Consider the following 20053-nt stretch of genomic DNA (forward strand, 5'->3'; position numbering starts at 1 on the left):
GTTACTTCAAGTGCAGAGCTTCAAGAGAAGGTTGTAGACTTTTAGACAGGTGAATGGAAGTTAAAGGAATAGTTTACCCCAAAATGAGAATTCTCTCATCATTTACTCACCCTCATGCCATCCCAGATGTGTATGACTTTCTTTCTTCTGCAGAACACAAACGAGGATTTTTTAGAAAAATATCTCAGCTGTGTTGGTCCATTTAGTGCAATTAAATGGTGGCCAGAACTTTGAAGCTCCAAAAAGGATTTGAAGTCAACATAAGAGTAATACATATGACTACAGTGGTTTAATCCATGTCTTCTGAAGCGATATTATAGATAATTTTAAGGACTTCTCTTCGGTTTAAGGAAGTGACATCTTTGTTCCTTTCAAACATTTCTAATACATTTACAATATTCAAGTCCTTTTTTACTATAAATTCTCCTCCCTGACCAGTAAATAAATTATTGGACATAAAATATTGATTTGCGTTGAATTATTATGTGAGAAGAGATCACAGACTCTCTAGAAACAGCATGAATTCCACATCATGCTCCCTGACCATTAGGTGGTGATATGCATGAAGAAGTGGAAGTGAAAGTGGACATTTAAAGTAAAGAAGGGCTTAAATATTGATCTACACCTATAATATCGCCTCAGAAGACATGGATTAAACCACTGGAGTCATATGTATTACTCTTATGCTGACCTCATATCCTTTTTGGACCTTCAAGTTTTGGCCACCATTCACTTGCATTATATGGACCTACAGAGCTGAAATAGTCTTCTAAAAATCTTCATTTGTGTTCTGCAGAAGAAAGTCTTACACACCTGGGATGGCATGAGGGTGAGTAAATGAGAAAATCTTCATTTTTTGATGAACTATCCCTTTAAGATTAAGAAACTACAGTATGTACTGTGACAAATGAGGAAAGTAAGAAAAAGTCTGTCATTTTAGTTGAAGTTATTAATTACATGAAAACACTATTAAAATAAGTTTGTCTCATCTGTAATTTTATTGCTGTGATTTCAATATCAATGAGTCAAGCCAAAGTCCCTATAAAAGTAAAGTGTGACACCTGTTTTCAAAGAGGTTTCCCAAATGCCTGCCATTGGTAGCACAATAGTTCTGCACACAAACTCACCCAATATTAGTCAATGTTGCCATGTCGCCTAAACTAATAGAACAATGTCGAAAGTGCATAGAGCCACTGAGTTGACAATTTTCAGGGAAATCACCCATGAATGGCTATGTATAGTTGTTTCTGCACATAAAACTGGGATATGAGAAAGCATTTTAACTAGGACTGTCAATCGATTGAAAATTTTAATCGAATTGATTACATGTGTTTATTTAGTAATCAAATCAATCACAATTAAGTGCATATCAATATTTACTGAGAAAGGCCCCCAAATAAATATTATACTATAATAAATATTATAATACAGATCATTCAAAAACATTACATCATATTCATATATTATATTGGCAACACATGCATTTAGACATTACAATAAGTGGCTTTTAAAGTGAAAATATCGGTTGTTTTATTTCCATATCACTGAACATAACCCATTTATTGGCCTACTTCCCTCAGCACGGTTTTTAATTGCTGGTCTCATGCGCCAGATGTCTCACTTTGGTTCATTACTTTTCAGCGTCTCTAGCCATAAGCACTGTTTTTAGGATGCTGTGTCAAGTAAAATGTAGTTTGAAACTTTGAATAATGCGTTATGTTGAGCTCAGTCTAGCTGTGTTTGAGCGCAAGAACGCGTCTGTGGAAGGCTGTGCTGTCTGCTCTGGTTGGTTTGACGAGGCACGTTGCCTGAACTGCTGGAGTCGTGCTGACTGCCCCCTACTGCCACATATCCTCCAAAACATGAAGGTTGTACATCAAGCTTGAATTGATCTGAAGGTTGGAATATTCCTTATTACGGAATTAACGTATGGATTGGGGACATAATTAATTGCGTACATTTTTGTAACGCATTACTCTTCATATTATTAATAATACTAAATTAACGCATTAAATTGACAGCCCTAATTTTTACATTGGAAAAATTCATTTGATGGTCATCTTTGCAGCTAATTTCTAGTTATGCAAGTTCAGCAGCTTGAATAAGGAAAGACCTAAATGTTCAAATCTATTCGTCAATCTTAACGTCAAATCATTGATAAATTCTGACAAAAATGAAAACACATTTTGCTTCTTTAGCCCAGATCAGACTAAAAAACAGTTTGTGGTTTAACCAAAAAAACAGTTGTCTCTTTTAACTTAAAGGCAGGACTTCCTTTTCTATAGCTATCATATTAAGTGTTACTCAAACTAGAACTTTTAGAATCACTTTGTCAAGTGAAGACTGTTTATTGTACCATTTTATCCCATAATTATACTCAGTGGTCTAATCTGAAAAATTAAATTTCATAGACAAACTCTGCACAGTAAAAAACCTAACAATCACTTAACAAACCTAGTCAAGACTTGAGACAGTTGTCAAATCAGATGTAATGTTATTGCTTGTTATTAATCTTATAACAAGCCAGTAAACTTTACATAATATTGCATGCCTCAACATTTGTCTGTACAGTTTCCCTTATGGCAAAACCAGAGCACAGCAAGGTCTGATCTAGAGCTCATTTGATCAATACTCTTATAATGCTCTGCATTGTTAGGGGTGAGCAGAGCTCTGCTGTAAATCAGCCATTATTCATGCACAAATCTCTGCACACTCAAAGCTAGTGCTTAGATTTACCTGCTGAAGATGAATATTAAGAGGATTATTGTTTCCGAGAGCACAAAAATGGCTTTTCAGATTGCCCTTATTATTAAATGTTGCCCCACACAAGCTAATGGAAAAGTTTATTGATTTATTTATTGAACGCAACACCATAAACCATGACTTAGTTAAACATGTACCTACAAACAGTTTGTCGAGAACGCTCAACACCTTACAAATTACTTCCCAACTCTACAGCTGAACATGCTTTTAAAAAGGTTGAAAAGTAACAGATGTATTTACTGTACCACTACCGTGAAAAATACAATGCCTGCTGTAGATAGACAAAAAGCTAATGCTAGTTTTCAACCAGCTTAGCTAGTTAAGAAATGTGGATAAATGTTCTTTCAAATAAAATCTTCGCTGTAAACGACTTGGCTCCGTTTGTCTCTGTACGAGCCCTTAGCACTGTTCTGCACAGCTGTGAAGTAGAAGAAGAAAGAGAAAAACAGACAAAAATAGAAATGGGTTAGTCAATGGTGCAAAACAGCTTGTTTGACAGCTTCTTCCTATGAAATGTCTTTATTTACCCAGAGAAGCCCAGACAGATTTCCCTGTGGCAGCATCAAGCATGGGCTGCTTCCTGGCAATGCTGACTTTGATGTTGACATCACCCACTGTTGTGCCATTCAGCTGAGAGCAGAGAAAGAGTGGATAAAAAAGGTCAGTTAGGGTCTGAGTAAATTATATGAGTATTCCAAGTTAAATAAAACTTAACCTCTATTGACAGCATCTGTCGCAATAACTAGATGTAATTAAAGAACAAATGTGTTGTATTTAACCTGGAATATTCCTTTGATAAAAATGGCAGCGTATGTGTTTTTCAAACAGATATCTCATGGAAAACAGGATTTTTCTTGATCTTTTGAAATAAAAAAAAGTTATGTAGTACATACACTAACTTACATAACACAAAACTCCCTTCCCAGTCCACTTGAAACATTTATGGCCATTCAGAAATACATCACAATCCTGAGCACATTAAAGGAATAGTTCACCCAAAAATGAAAATTCTCTCATCATTTACTCACCCTCATGCCATCCCAGACTTTCTTTCTTCTTCAGAACACAAATGAAGAAGATTTTTAGAAGAATATTTCAGCTCTGTAGGTCACATAAAAAAAGCACATAAAGGGATCATAAAAGTATCCACATGACTCCAGTTGTTTAATCCATGTCTTCTAAAGCAATATGATAGGTGTGGGGGAGAAACAGATCAATATTTAAATCCTTTTTTACTATAAATTCTCCCTGCCCAATAGGTGGCAATATGCATGAAGAATGTGAATCACCAAAAACAGAAGAAAAACTCTTTAGGAGAGAAGAGCACTTAGGAAAGTGAAAGTGTAATGTGTGTGCAGTAACAGTAAAAAAGGACTAAAATATTGATCTTTTTCTCACCCACAACTATCATATCAATTCAGAAGACATTGATTAATCCACTGGAGTCATATGGATTACTTTTATGCTGCACTTATGTGCTTTTAGGAGCTTCAAAGTTCTGGCCACCATTCACTTGCATTGTGAGGACCTACAGAGCTGAAATATTCTTCTAAAAAATTTCATTTGTGTTCTGCAGATGAAAGAAAGTCATACACATCTGGGAAGGTATGAGGATGACTAAATGATGAGAGAATTTTCATTTTTCGGTGAACTATCCCTTTAAGACAACCCCACCTATTTACATATGAATGCCGAAGCCAATGATCTTAAAGGTACAGTAGCGAGAGGAAAAAAAAAAAAACAACGTTTAATTAAAAGTGGACTAATATTATTAAGTGGACCTCATGAAAAAATAAAATGCTACAAAAAGTAGAATATGGCCCCTTTCGTAGTTTGTAACAGGTGGATGGGCTACTTACCTCTGCCACTGCCTGGTCTGCTGACTCCATTTTTTCAAAGGTAACAAAGGCGCAACTGGTAAAACAGAAGGGGTGAAATATTGTACATGGTCCTATAACCTTCTCTGTGGTCAATAAAACCTTTTTCCAAATCTCAAAATAATCAATCGTACTTGCGTGGGGAGTCCATTGAAAGGTCAATGATGTTGCCATGCTGAGCAAAGGCAGAGCGCAAGCTTTCCTCCACTAAACCTGTGCCGTACACGTACACTGTGTTTCCCTTCCGCACGCCCCTGCGCTCTGGATACGAGTCTGACCCTGGACAGCATTAGAGAAGATATTTAGGGCTTCAGATTTTTCACCCGAAAATGAAAATTCTAACATTATTTACTTACCCTAATTTCGTTCCAAACCAGTTTGCTGTTATACTTTTGATGGAACACAAAAGGAGGAAATTTGAAGAATGTTCACAGTTCTCCTTTCCATACAACAAGTCATAGTGACCACGGCTGTCAAGCTGCATGAGACAAAAAAAAAAAAAAAAAACACTGAACATTGAAAAAGACTGAAATTTCAGTCATTATTTGCTGATAATCTTGCCCTCTGTCCACACTCTCATTTGTGCTCACTTTCAGTTCACATATGGCTCCTACAGTCGCATCACGTCACGTTATTGACACCAAACATCATTAGATGTGTCGCAACAGAACGCGGTTTGAATTTTCGTAATGGTGAATGAGATTTGAGAGCCACAGCAAAGGGGAAGATTTTCAGTGAATAACACATACACTCACACAAAGCTGTCAGATGGCTTCAGAGGACTTGAGCACATGAGGAGCATAGACTAGCATAGACTACTTTTATGGTGCTTTTTGTCCTTTTTGGAGCTCGACAGACACGGTCACAATAAACTCTTATAGTATGAAAAAGAGGATCATGTACATTCCTTAATTTCTCCTGTGTTCCATGGAAAAACTAACAATTTGCAGTTTTAGAACAATCTGAGGGTGATTAAATAATGACAGAATTTTCATTTTTGGATGAACTATTCCTTTAACATCATTAAGAACTATTAAACTGTGTACTGCTGCACAGATTCACTTACGTCTGTATGGCCCGTCCCTCTCTCTGTCTCGCTCTCTATCTTTATCTCTGTCCCTGTCTCTATCGCGGCTCCTGTCCCGATCACGTTCTCTGTCCCGGCCTCTTTCACGTTCTCTCTCTCTGTCCCGGTCTCTGTCGCGATCCCTCTCCCAGTCCATCTCTCTTTCCCGCTCACGCTCAACATCTCGACTTGATGACAAAGCTCCATCATCACGAGAATGATCGCCAGGAACAAAACTATTAAAGGACAGAGAAAAAACAGTCTGAACTATGACTGCAAGTAAAAGATGTATGTGTTTACAGAATTATTTGCTATAATGAGCTGGGCAGTCTCACCTCTCATACAGGGATTTCCTGTGGGCTCGTTTACCAGACTGCATAGAGAAGAAGAAACAAAATGATGTGTACCATCAAGCCTAGTGATCCATTGATTGAATAAGCTCAACATCAGTTGTATTCTATATTAATGTATCATACGAAAACAGCATACAGTTTGGCTAATGAACTTTATTATATGCCAAAAGATTATTTTTTATTGTGAATAGTATTATTATGTGTAATTATTAATTGAACTTATGTGTATTTTATCTTATTGCTGTTTCATGATGTGTGTTACAGTTAGTTTACCACAGTAAAAAGGCATAGTTCACCCAAAAATGAAAATTCTGTCATCATTTACTTACCCTCATGTCGCACCAAACCTGTATGACTTTCTTTCTTCTGTGGAACAGAAGATATTTAGAAAAATGTATCTGTGTTTTTTGACAATACAATGAAAGTCAGTGGGGTTCATTGTTGTTTTGGACCCCATTCATTGTGTGGACAAAAACAGTTGAAATATTCTTCAAAATATTTTCTTTTGTGTTCTGCAGAAGAAAGCCAGGTTTGGAGTGACATGAGGGTGAGTAAATGATGACAGAATTTTCATTTTGGGATGAACTATCCCTTTAAGGGTTTCTGATTGGAGCACTGCCTAAAAACCCCTTAACTGTGGCAAAACCACTGTATGCACTTATTTCTACAGTATAAACCAACATTACATCGGGAGGTTCCTCATCTGTGGAGACACTTCTCTGAAATGGCAGGAACGCTGGGGCAGGACCTTTCTCTGGATCCTGGGGAAAAAGGAATTTCAAGCTTAGCTTTATGCTAAATTTATGTCGACTTGATAATGCTTCACTTATCCATTTACATTCTATTGATTGAAAATATGAATATCTTGGCTGTCAAGATATTTTATTATTGAAGTTCAATAACAAACAATTTACTACCGAAGTACTAATGAGGTGAAAAATGTATTTTACCTTCAGTTTCCCCTCAAGTGTTCTAGAGCGCTTGAAGCCAGAGTTCTTGTTCTCTGATTTGATTGCACTAATCGCTCCAGACTTAATCAACATTTTCGCCTGTTCTGTCGCTGTCGCAGTATCCACCACCGGCTGATCTGACAAGGCTTATCATAGAGAGAGAAAGCCATGCAAACATATTTCAGGAACACCTGGAAAACTTCCAGAGATTGACTTACTGCGCTTCAGTCCAGTCTGACTCGTCTGATTGGTTGAGATTTGTTTCTTTAGAGCCAATAGGGCCTTTTTCTGTAAAACAGAAAAGAGAATAGACAATGATGCATTTAATATGGATTGTTAACATGCTGGTGTTAGTGATTAAAAATACAAGATGTAGCCAAATGTACAACATGTGAAAATAAATAAAATATAAAATATAAAAATAAAGAAACTATTTAGACAGCCAGTCCTAAAAAAATATATAATAATTTTTAGACACACGATTTAATTTATTTCTCGTGATCTTAAAATCCCTATGATTTTGAGAATAGTTCACCCAAAAATGAAAATTCTCTCATCATTTACTCATCCTCATGCCACCCCACATGTGTCTGACTTTCTCTCTTCTGCAGAGCACAAATGAAGATTTTTAGAAGAATATCTCAATTCTGTAGGTCCATACAATGCAAGTGGATGGTGACCAAAACTTTGAAGCTCAAAAAAGCACATAAAAGCAGCATAAAATAATCCATAAGACTCCAGTGGTTTAATCCATGTCTTCAGAAGCGACATGATAGGTGTGGGTGAGAAACAAATCAACATTTAAGTCCTTTTTTACTATAAATCTCCACTTTCACCTTATTATTATTATTATTTTGGCGATTCACATTCTTCACATTCTGGTCAAAGTTGGAGATTTACAGTAAAAAAGGACATAAATATTCATCTATTTCACACTCACAACTATCATATCACTGAAGACATGGATTAAAACAATTAAGTTTTATGCATTAATTTTCTGCTGCATTTATGTACTTTTTGGAGGTTTAAAGTTCTGGTCACCATTCACTTTCATTGTATGGACCTACAGAGCTGAAATATTCTTCTAAAAATCTTTATTTGTGTTCTGCAGAAGAAAGAAAATCATACACATCTGGGATGACATGAGGGTGAGTAAATGATGAGAGAATTTTCATTTTTCTGTATACTATCCCTTTAATATTTGTTGGCCACTACGTAATTCCCATTCTTCCATTTGTGTTTTTCATAATTTTGTTATTTCATACTTTACTATTATTCTAAAATGCAGTAAATAGTTTTAAGAGTTATAGTAATGAAGGCTGAGTAGGTTTGTCCAAACATTTGACTGGTAGTGTACATATAGATGGTGAATATATACTAATATATTTAATAAACAGCCTAGTAATAACTACGACTATAATATATAGTGAATCTCAATTGGTATAATAAAAATGGTTGGAATACACTACTAGATTTCACCTTTTTCTTTAACTTGGCATACTTCTTCTGCAGTGCTTCTTCCTCTTCTGTTAGTGAGCTGGGAAATATCGCCATCTCACTAGATCTCTATGCAAAACCAATTAAATGAATTTCAGATGAAATAAATAAATGTAATTCAAACAGTGAAACTCAATGAATCAACATCAATCAATGAAAAGAAATATGTTATCAGTGTGTTGTGTTTGCGTCCCAACGTTCCGTTAATAAACGTTAATTTAATATATGAAATTACCTTGTTTTCAGATGATCAATTTGTGGGAATGAGCGTCGTTTGACGCAGAAATATGACGTCAAATGTTATTATCCGATGGTCTGCTTCTTCATCTTCTTTATTAATTTATGTTTTCATTTTCTTTTTTTGTTATTTATTTATATTTTTAAACATTCTACTGTCACTTATACTGTACAGTTATGTTCAATGTCTGCCTATTGTTAATATATGTTTCTTTGTTGCCTGTTTGTTTGTAAATTTGTCTGGTTTCAATAATAAAAAAGAAAAATTAAATTAAAATTAAAAAGGGCTAAAAGACCAAACGCATTCAATAAAAGCAAGTATAAAAAAAAAATTAAAAAAAAAATATATTTTTCGTATGAGGTTTTATGTCGGTTGACAAGCCAGCTTCCGGTGTATTACCGCCACCGACCGGACTGGAGTGTGAACCATCAATGGAAAGATATCTTAATATTGCACTATAATTTTTTCATTTTTTCTGCAAATCCTTTAAGCAGAGTTTGTGGATTAAATGGTTCTTCACCTGTTTCTCTTACTACTTTAATAAGCTCTGACCTTTCTTTTGCATACTTTGTAAATTTTATTAGTACATGCTCTATTGTCTCTGCTTGACCACAATTAGAGATTATATAAATTATGTGATTAATCACAATTTAAAAAAGTAATCGACTGACAGTGCTAAAAAATTTGTTTTCTGTAATTCTCTCAGGTAGTATTAGAGGACACTGGGTTATCTGCGAAGAATTCACTCTCATTACAAAGACAGCCAGAACCTCCATCAGAGAGCCTGAGAGGGAGCAATACAAACTACCCATTTCTGCCAAGTACTGAAGCTCATATTTTAATACAATTATCTCAATTATCAGTATAGAAACTGGTCATTCTTTTAACTCTGCTGTCTTTTGAACAGCTGGAATGGAAGAACTGATGTTAGAGCAGATAAAGAAGTCAGAACTGGAAGAGGACATTGACTTTGAGAAAGGTTGGTGATCTGTCTTGATTGTTATTGTTATAGTATGGTTATTTGTCAAGAGAAAAAACCGTGGCTGCGTTTTTCTAATTTTAGATCTGTTAACTGTTCCTCCTGGACTGAAAACTGGTATGGACTTCAGTGATAAAGGTCTGATTTCACTATTCTGTTGCTTTTCCAAATGTGTACTGTGTCTTTAACTCCCTCTTTGGGTTGTGTAATACTTTCCAAAATTGTTCCTGTCTGTGCCATTAGAATCCAAACCCTTGAAGGGTGAGGTGAACTTGCTGTCGCTCTTGTCGAAGTTTGATGATGTCGTTGCCACTCTGCCAGAGGAAAGGAGGGAAATTCACAAAAAGAGGAGACTGTTAAACATTCCAGAACCAACAGCCTGGAGGACCTGGGAATTAAAGTGAATGCATGAATTTGATTAAGAATTCTTAGCAATATGATTATCACATCCTTTTGTTCTGTCATTAAGTTCTTATTGAACCCAGTAGCTTTTGACTACGACTGGCGTATCTTATATATTTAAACACCTTTTTTTCAGGATTCGGGTTTATATCCTTCTCAGCCTCAAGGAAACACGGTTGGTGTGACTGAACAAAAGAAGAAAATACAGGAGAAGGGAGACAAAAAAAAAAAAATGGGCCATTCCAGTGGACAGCACCTTACCCTGTGAAGACTTCTATAAATGCATCCCTGATCCAGCCTTTAAGGTATTGCCACTGACCCAACTAGAGTGAAGCAGACAGAACTGAAAGGGATAGTTTACTAAAAAATTATAATTCTCTCATAATTTATTCACCTTCATGCTGTTTTGTATGCCTTTCTTTCTTCTGTGGAACACAAACGAAGATATTTTGAAGGATATGCAGTATGATGTCTGTTTGTCCGTACACATTGTTGGGGAGTAACGGAATACATGTAACGGGATTACGTATTTAAAATACAAAATATAAGTAACTGTATTCCACTACAGTTACAATTTAAATCATTGGTATTTAGAAAAGTATTTTGATTACTGAAGAGATTACTTTGCATTTTATTGTCATTTGTTTCATTTAATATTTAGTCCTTTCAGATGGAAAACATTTATACATATAAATGATGCGATCCAAAGTGCATTTGAACAGCGGTGAAACACTTTCTTATGATGTGTTACATTCATACAAGCAGACAGAGAAGTACGTTTGAAGTAAGTTTGGAGCAGCAGAAATAGAAATAAACCTTGTGTAAATTGTCAGCTTTACGCTAAGTTAAAATGCTATTTCTAGCCATTTTACATGCACGTTACCAGGCACGATCATATTTTTTTATCAAGAAAATTCACATTAGATCATAATTTCTTTTTTTCTAGAAAGACATTTGATATTACAGTAAAAATCATATTCTTGATAATAATTTTTGTATTGTTTTCCTGTAAAAATATATTGATTTATCTTATTTTAGAAACAACACTGCATTTGAAGCATTGACCAGAATAAGATGTGAAACTAAGGTGAGATACTTTATAACTGATGTCTATTGGTGTTTTATTTCCAAAACAATGTTTTAAGGTTGCTCATTTGAATATTTGTAGTTTGAGGAACAAAGTGCATGAAATTTCTGATTTATTGTTGTCAAACACAGTTAACATATTTGCGATATCTGAAACCCATCTGGATGAAACATTTGATGATGAAGCTGTGTCCATAAGAGGATATAATCTATATAGAAAGGACAGAAATAAGTATGGGGGAGATGTAGCTTTTTATGTTCAAAACCATATTTCAGTAAAAGTAAGAGATGATATCATGTGTAATGAAGTTGAGGTATTATGGCTTCAAGTCAATCTACCTTACATTAAATCAGTTTTGGTGGGCTGCTGTTATAGGCCACCATGTTCAAATAATAAATATTTAGAAGCTATGGGCGAGATGTTGAATCAGATATGTGAATTGAATATAGAAGTTATTTTCACAGGTGATTTTAATATTGACTGGCTATTAAATAGTTGTTCCTTGAAACATCAACTGGTCACTATAACAGAGGCATGTGGTTTAAAACAAATGGTGAGACAACCAACAAGAATAAGTACTAATAAAAAAAAGGTAAGACCACATCATCTTGTATAGATCATATTTATTTGAGTGATGATGATTTTTATACTAAAGCTATATCAGTCCAAATAGGTTGTAGTGATCACAATATAGTAGTGATTGCAAGGAAAAATAAAATACCCAAAGCCAAGCAAAGAATTGTGTATAAAAGGTCATATAGGAGGTTTTCCAGGATGCTTTTCTGAGGGATGTGGGTAATAAAGGGTGGTCAGATATTTATGATGAAGAAGAACCAGATCGTGTACTTGAATTATTTCTTTAAAAATTCCAACCAGTAATTGATAATCATGCACCCATTAAGAAATTGTTGACAAGGGATTGTAGAGCATCCTGGATTGATAATGAATTAAAAGATTATATGACTCAGCACAAAAAACTGGTAGTATAACTGATAGACAGAAATATTGTAAATTGAGGAATCTTGTTACAAAACGTAATCAAAAGAAGAAGAAACAATATTATGCACTTCAGTTAAATAGAAAGATGAATGATGGGAAAAAGCTTTGGCGCACAATAAATAGTATAATGGGAAGACATAATTCTCCACAGCCTACTTCGATGGAGTGTGAAGGTATTTTTTTTACAAAACCAAGAGAAATTGCTAATTATTTGAATAATTATTTTAGTAGCAAGGTATATCATTTGATGAAAGAATTATCATATGGGACAGACAATATCTTGACCATTTCTAACATAAAAAATTATATGAGGGGTAAACATTGTCATTTTGAGTTTAGTGAATTAGAAGTAGAAATTGTTAACAAGTTAATAAAGCCTATATGTAAGGATAAACAAGCAGGCATAGATAATATAGATGATAAATTGATTCGAATTACCATAGATTATGTTGTGGCTCCATTAAATACAAGCCTTAAACGATTAACATTTCCACAGGCTTGGAAAGAGGCAAAAATTATTCCATTGCCCAAAGATAGGAAAAAAACATTTGGTGGCCCTAATAGTTGTCCAGTAAGTTTGTTACCAGCATTAAGTAAGATCCTTGAGAAGGCAGTATTTGATCAAATACAAGATTACTTCTCAGAAAACAATCTGATAACAAATCTTCAGCATGCTTACAGAAAGGGATACTCTACATGCACAGCTCTAGTACAAATGACAGATGACTGGTATAGGGATTTGGATAATAAAATGATATGTGTAGCGGTCTTATTAGAGTTTACGGCAGCATTTGATCTTATTGATCACATGCTTCTACTGGAAAAATTGGAGTGTTATGGATTTAGACCTTCAGCAGTTGCTTGGATGGAAAGTTATTTAGTAAACAGATCGCAGAGAGTATTTTTTAATGGAAGCTATTCAGATAGAATATCAGTGGAATGTGGAGTTCCTCAAGGGAGCTGTCTAGGACCACTCATGTATTCCATTTTTACAAACGATTTACCTCTCGTTCTAAAAAGTGCTAAATTAACAATGTACGCAGACGATATTACAGTATATGCGTCTGCACCAACATCTGCTGAATTGACTATCATTATGAAAGAGGAGTTTGATATTATAGGAAAGTGGATTTTAGAGAACAAACTGATACTTATACATATAAAACTAAGAGTACAGTATTTGGTTCAAATCATTCTTTAAGGTCTGAACCAGAGCTTAGACTATACATAAATAAAACGCTTATCCAGTGTCCATATCACACAAATATTAACAGCATGCATCTTTATCTTAATTGGTTGAGAGTGGAAGACCGGATGACTGAGGCAGTTTTATTAGCAACATGGAAGGTTTTACGGTTTAAAATTCCATTGGATCGGTACAATCAATTGAAAGGCAATTTAGAGTCATATACGTATGCCACTAGACAGGCAACAGAAGGCAGATTTTCACTCCCTAAAGCAAAAACTAATTTCCTTAAACGTACAGTAGTATATAGGGCAATGAAAACATGGAATTCTTTACCATTGTCATTAATTAAAATAACACAGAAATTTAATTTTAAAAGGCAGGTAAAGGCACACCTTGGATTATCATATTTATAGGAGGTTATGCATAGAAATTAGTTGGATGCATTATAAGTGTTAGACCTGGGATTGGTTAGATTTTTTTTTTTTTTTTTTTTTTTTTTGTACATTCACAGATGGTTGTAATGTTGAATATATGCTAAGTGTGTTGTTTTTGGACCATGATTTGTTATTGAGAGTATTTTGAATGTTTTTGTGTATGTGTTAATAAATAATGTGTGTTTTTAAGTGTAATGTGGACCCCAGGAAGACTAGTTTGCTCTTGAGCATAGCTAATGGGGATCCAAATAAATAAACAAATAAATAAACTGTGTAAGATATTTAGGTTTTTCAGAGAATGTATTTTTAACTGTACTGGCAGAGTTTTTATAGTCAAAACAAGTGAAAAAATCTACCAGTGCTGAAGAAGTAATCCAAAGTATTTAGAATACGTTACTGACCTTGAATAATCTAACGAAATACATTACAAATTACATTTTACAGCATGTATTCTGTAATCTGTAGTGGAATACAATTCAAAAGTAACCTTCCCAACCCTGGGTCCGTACATTGCACGTCAATGGGGTTCAGAACTTTCAAGCTCCAAAAAAGAACTTTGTCAGCATAAAAGTAATCCATACGACTCGAGTGGTTTAATCCATGTCTTCTGAAGTGATATGATATGTTTTTTCTGTCCAGCTCTCCGATGCATGTTCATGAGAGAACATAACGTCAGTTCTCGCAAAAACATGCACACACTCATGCATCATGCATGATGCATTAACCAGCTTCTCATGCATAGCAGAGCTTGGTGGAAATGTGGCGTTTTTTTTTTTTTTTAGGTTAATAAGGACTAAATTTTTGCATTGTTTCTCACCCTGAAGTAATTACTTATCTTCAGAAGACATGGATTAAACCACCCGAGTTGTATGGATTACCTTTATGCTGCCTTTATGTCCTTTTAGAAGCTTGAAATTGTTGGACCCCATTGACTTACAATGTATGGACAAAAATATAATATATTTTTTTGTATGTTTTTGTATGTTTCCCCAGAAGAAAGAAAGTCATACATGTTTGAAACGGCATGAGAGTGAGTAAATGATGAGAGAATGATCATATTTAATGACAAAAAATTGCATTGCCGTATTCTTCATTTGTCTGGGCTATGGGGCAGGGTGGCAAGACCAAGCCTTTTCTGACAAAAAAAAAAAAAAAAGCCCAGCAAAAACCTACATCCAGTCTCCCAAAACCATGTGGAAAAATGTGTTATGGTCTGATGAGACCAAGATTGAACTTTTTGCCCAAAATTGTAAAAGATATTGTAAGGAGGAAACGAGAAGCAGCTTTCCTGGTTCAGGTAAGGATTTATTTTCTCTGTCTGCAGCACAATTACAGTCTCACAGTCTTGCGTTATGCACTAAGTTAATCTACTACCACACACTGCTTCACAAAATAAACTTTCATTATTTGTAATAAAAACTCTTTGCTTCTGGTTCGGGTCTGTCGTGCCCAGGCTCTCTCTCTCTTCTATTTGCGGTGTGTCTCTATTTATGCCGCTCTCCCCGTGCTCACTGAAATTAGAGACAGTTGTTAGACATAATTTAGCTCAGGTGTAAGTGCCCTTACCGCTTTCTTTCTCTCCGGAGAGATGCTTGACCACGCCCCCGCTGCCACATATCCCCACCGCCCAACTCAGGCCGGGGCGGCATCCGGCCTGCCTACCACTCCCCCTCCATTCCTGGAAAGGAAGTCGGCGACAGCCATCTGCGCCCCCGGTCTGTGGACCACCTTGAACTTAAACGGCTGAAGAGCCAGGTACCAACGGGTGATCCGGGCATTGGTATCTTTCATGCGGTGGAGCCACTGGAGTGGGGCATGATCAGAACAGAGGGTGAAGGCCCGCCCCAACAGGTAGTATCGGAGAGTGAGGACCGCCCACTTGATGGCGAGACACTCCTTTTCTACGGTGCTGTAATTAGTTTCCCTCAAGGAGAGCTTATGGCTAATGTACAACACCGGGCGCTCCTCCCCCTCCACCACCTGCGAGAGTACAGCCCCCAGCCCCCTGTCTGAAGCATCTGTCTGTAAAACAAAAGGGAGAGAGAAGTCAGGTGAATGTAAAAGCGGCCCCCTGCAAAGTGCAGCTTTAACTTGCGTGAACGCCCGCTGACACTGCTCCGTCCACTCCCTTTTTAGTGAGATCAGTCAGCGGGCTGGTGACGTCCGAATAATTAGGCACGACCTTCTATAATAACCAGCCAGCCCCAGGAACTGTCTCACCCCCTTTTTGGTCTTGGGTCTCGGGCAGGTCAAATACTCTCAGGTCACAATCGCCGCTGTCTTATCAATTTGGGGACGCACCTGCCCGTGGCCCAAGTGGAACCCCAGATACCGTACCTCCACCCGTCCAATCGCACACTTCTTTGGGTTCGCTGTGAGTCCCGCTCGGCGCAGCGATCTCAGAACCGCCCTCAGATGTTGCAGGTGTCGCTGCCAATCATTGCTATAAATGATGATATCATCTAAATAGGCAACGGCGTAGGCTGAATGTGGTCTGAGGATTCGGTCCATGAGATGCTGAAACGTAGCCGGGGCCCCAAACAAACCGAACGGAAGTGTCACAAATTGGTGTAATCCAAACGGTGTGGAGAAGGCGGTTTTCTCACAGGAGATTGGTGTCAAGGGGATCTGCCAATAACCCTTCTTCAAATCCAATGTCGAGTAAAATCGAGCAGTGCCCAACCGATCGAGCAACTCATCAATGCGAGGCATTGGATATGCATCAAATTTAGACACCGCGTTGACTTTTCTATAATCCACACAGAACTGTACAGACCCGTCGCTCTTAGGCACTAGAACAACTGGGCTGGACCAATCACTGTGGGATTCTTCTATTACCCCCATATCAAGCATTGCATCCAATTCTTCCCGAACAATTTTTTTCTTATGTTCGGGTAATCGATAGGGGCGGCTACGTACCACGACCCCCGGCTCGGTCTCGATGTGGTGGTGGATGAGGTTCATACATCCCGGTAGAGGGGAGAACACGTCCGCAAACTCCTGTTGCAACCTAGCAACCTCCGCGAGTTGACTCGGTGAGAGGTGGTCTCTGAAAGTGACCGGGGTGAACTGTTTATGTTTTGAACTCACCTCCGGTCCGAGCTCCGCCTTCTCGGGAACTACCGTAGCCAACGTCATGGGAACCACCTCCCTCCACAATTTCAGGAGATTGAGGTGGTATATTTGACGTGTGCCCCCTCTATCGGTTCGTTTAACCTCATAATCGAGATCTCCCACTCGTCGTGTGACCTCAAAGGGTCCTTGCCACTTGGCGAGTAATTTAGAGCTCGATGTGGGAAGCAATACAAGCACTTTATCTCCCGGTGCAAATTCCCTTAGCTGAGCTCCCCTGTCATACAGTCGGCGCTGTCGTTCTTGGGCTTGGAGCAAATTCTCCTGTGTTAGCTGTCCCAAAGTGTGGAGTTTTGCTCTAAGATCAAGAACGTATTGAATTTCATTTTTGCTGTTTGAAGGTCCCTCCTCCCAGGCCTCTCGCAATACATCAAGCACGCCACGTGGGCGTCGCCCATACAGCAGCTCGAATGGGGAGAAGCCAGTGGAGGCTTGTGGGACCTCTCGTACTGCAAATAACAGGGGGTCGAGCCATTTATCCCAATTTCTAGCATCGTCGTGCACGAACTTACGAATCATGTTTTTGAGGGTTTTATTAAATCGTTCTACCAGGCCATCTGTTTGAGGATGGTATACGCTGGTGCGAATCAATTTAATATTTAACAACTCGTACAGTTCGCGTAGTGTCCGTGACATAAACATTGTGCCCTGATCGGTGAGGATTTCTTTCGGCATCCCCACCCGGGAGATTATTTTGAAGAGTGCCTCCGCAACACTGCGTGCTGAGATGTTGCAAAGATGTACTGCTTCCGGATATCGCGTTGCATAGTCCACTAGGACCAATACAAAGCGATGTCCACATGCTGACCGTTCTAATGGCCCGACAAGGTCCATTCCAATTCTCTCAAAGGGGACCTCGATCAAAGGGAGAGGGCGCAATGGCGCTTTTGGGGTGGCCGGTGGGTTAACCAGTTGGCATTCGCGGCATGCCGCACACCACCTGCGGACATTGCCGCCAATGCCCGGCCAATAGAAACGGGCTATTAGACTGTTCAGTGTTTTCCTTTCTCCTAGATGACCCGCCATGGGATTATAATGAGCCGCCTGGAATACCATTTCCCGACGGCTCCTTGGAATCAAAAGTTGGGTTGTATCCTCTTTAGTTTGAGTGTCCTGTATCACTCTATACAACCGCTCATTTATAATCGCAAAATAGGGGTATGAAAGGGCGGTGTCTGGCTGGAGTCGTTGACCATCGATGACTCTCACTTGGTCGAAGGCGTGTTTGAGGGTTTCGTCTCACGACTGCTCCAAAGGGAAATCCCCCTCAGGGAATTCCCTGAGAAGGGAGGAGTTGCAGCCTCTTCCCCTCTCTCGTCATTATGACGTGGAGCTGTCGAGGACGGCCCCGGCTCCGCCTCCCCTGCCAGAGCATCGCACATTACACATCTCCCTAACTTCATACAGGACCCATCTGCGCAAATTCCCTTTAATAAAACTCTAAAATCAGGCCAATCAGTCCCCAAAATCAGCGGATGGGTGAGGCGGGAACTAACCGCGGCCTCCACTCTATGCTTTTTCCCCCAGAATTTAATCGTCAGGGTCACTACCGGATACTTGTGAATATCCCCGTTTACACATTTCACGTTCACCGTTTTAGTTGTGACCAATGCCTCGGGTTGAACCAGGCGTTGGTGGATAGTGGTTTGATTACACCCGGTGTCCACCAACGCTTTGTGAGTACCCCCCTTGACACTTACCGGTATCCGTTACACTCCGGCCCGTTCGGGGGCAGCCTGTGGGAGGTCAGAGACCTGCACCACCGTCCCCAGCTCCATCAGCGGGCACTGATCTCGGAAGTGGCTCGGGTCTCCACACCTCCAGCAGGCCGGCCCAGGCGCTACGCCCGCACTTGCATCGGCGGGCGCCCCCCCCGAGGGGGAGAGCGGTGGGGCATTGGAGTAGGGGAAGGTGTTGCCTCCCACACCCGGGCAACTGGTCTCAGTGGCTGAAGTCCTCCTCGTCTGCGTGGGGCAGGAACGGGACCTGGAGAGAGAGCAGAACGAGCGGAGAGAGGGGAGGGGGAAGAGACAGAGGGAGGAGAGAAAATGTAGGAGGGCTCTTCCGCCCTCGGAATCGCCGCCATGTGGTCCTCCGCAAGCTGGACAGCTTCCTCCAATGACGCCGGGCGGTGGCACTGGACCCACTCCGCCGTCCCTTTTGGCAGTCGATGTGTGAATTGCTCCAGTACCACCTGATTGATAATTCCATCGATGTCGCGGTCCCCCGCTAGCAGCCATCTTCGGCAGGCGTCACGGAGCCTCTGGGTGAAGGCAAACTGGCGGTCGGAGCTCTCCAACTTCAAGCCCCGGAAGAGTTGACGATTTTCCTCCGGAGTGCGACCAACCCGTTGCAAGATGGCTCTCTTTAAATCTCCGTAGGCCAGGAGGCTCGTCACTGGCAGTTGTTGAGCCGCGAGCTGGGCTTCCCTGGACAATAGTGGGATCAGTCGGGCCGCCCATTGGCTGAGCGGCCAGCCCCAGATCTCGGCTGTCCGCTCAAACAAATCCAGGAAGGTCTCGGGGTCGTCCGCCGCCCCCATTTTCTGTAATGCGGGCGGGGGTAATGGCGCAGGAGTGTCCGGGGTGTCTGAGAATGCCTCCTGGCTGAGGAGGCTCCGGATCGTCTGCCGGTCCTTGAGCGTACAGGAGCTCGACAAACCGGCGATCTTGATCTTGTCGGAGCTCAAGCAGTGTCTGCTGATGGCTCTGATGTAGGCCAGCGAGGGCTTGGAGGATCTCCGCCAATTGGGAGGACTCTACGGGACGACTTCCATCCATCTTCAACCCAAACTTCAATTCCCGGGTTTCGGCACCAGTGTAAGGAGGAAACGAGAAGCAGCTTTCCTGGTTCAGGTAAGGATTTATTTTCTCTGTCTGCAGCACAATTACAGTCTCACAGTCTTGCGTTATGCACTAAGTTAATCTACTATCACACACCGCTTCACAAAATAAACTCTCATTATTTGTAATAAAAATTCTTTGCTTCCGGTTCGGGTCTGTCGTGCCCAGTCTCTCTCTCTCTTCTATTTGCGGTGTGTCTCTATTTATGCCACTCTCCCCGTGCTCACTGAAATTAGAGACAGGT

General features: G+C 39.4%; 1 protein-coding gene and 1 pseudogene across 1 annotated transcript; one reads left to right on the forward strand and one right to left on the reverse strand.

The window, feature by feature from the left end:
- Window positions 1–2838: 2838 nt before the first annotated feature.
- Window positions 2839–8811, reverse strand: nelfe (negative elongation factor complex member E). Its single transcript, XM_051664694.1, has 11 exons — window positions 8742–8811; window positions 8489–8575; window positions 7228–7297; window positions 7010–7155; window positions 6746–6820; window positions 6042–6079; window positions 5707–5942; window positions 4775–4919; window positions 4623–4677; window positions 3291–3393; window positions 2839–3181 (listed from the first exon to the last, which is right to left on the reverse strand). Exons 2-11 carry the CDS (start codon window positions 8561–8563, stop codon window positions 3108–3110), a joined length of 1017 nt encoding a protein of 338 aa, XP_051520654.1. The 5' UTR covers window positions 8564–8575; window positions 8742–8811; the 3' UTR covers window positions 2839–3107.
- A 633-nt stretch (window positions 8812–9444) lies between these two features.
- The window catches only part of LOC127421037 (helicase SKI2W-like), a 28137-nt pseudogene continuing 17528 nt past the window's right edge, over window positions 9445–20053 (forward strand).

This window comes from Myxocyprinus asiaticus, chromosome 30 (assembly GCF_019703515.2).
Source record: "Myxocyprinus asiaticus isolate MX2 ecotype Aquarium Trade chromosome 30, UBuf_Myxa_2, whole genome shotgun sequence".
NCBI lineage: Eukaryota > Metazoa > Chordata > Actinopteri > Cypriniformes > Catostomidae > Myxocyprinus > Myxocyprinus asiaticus.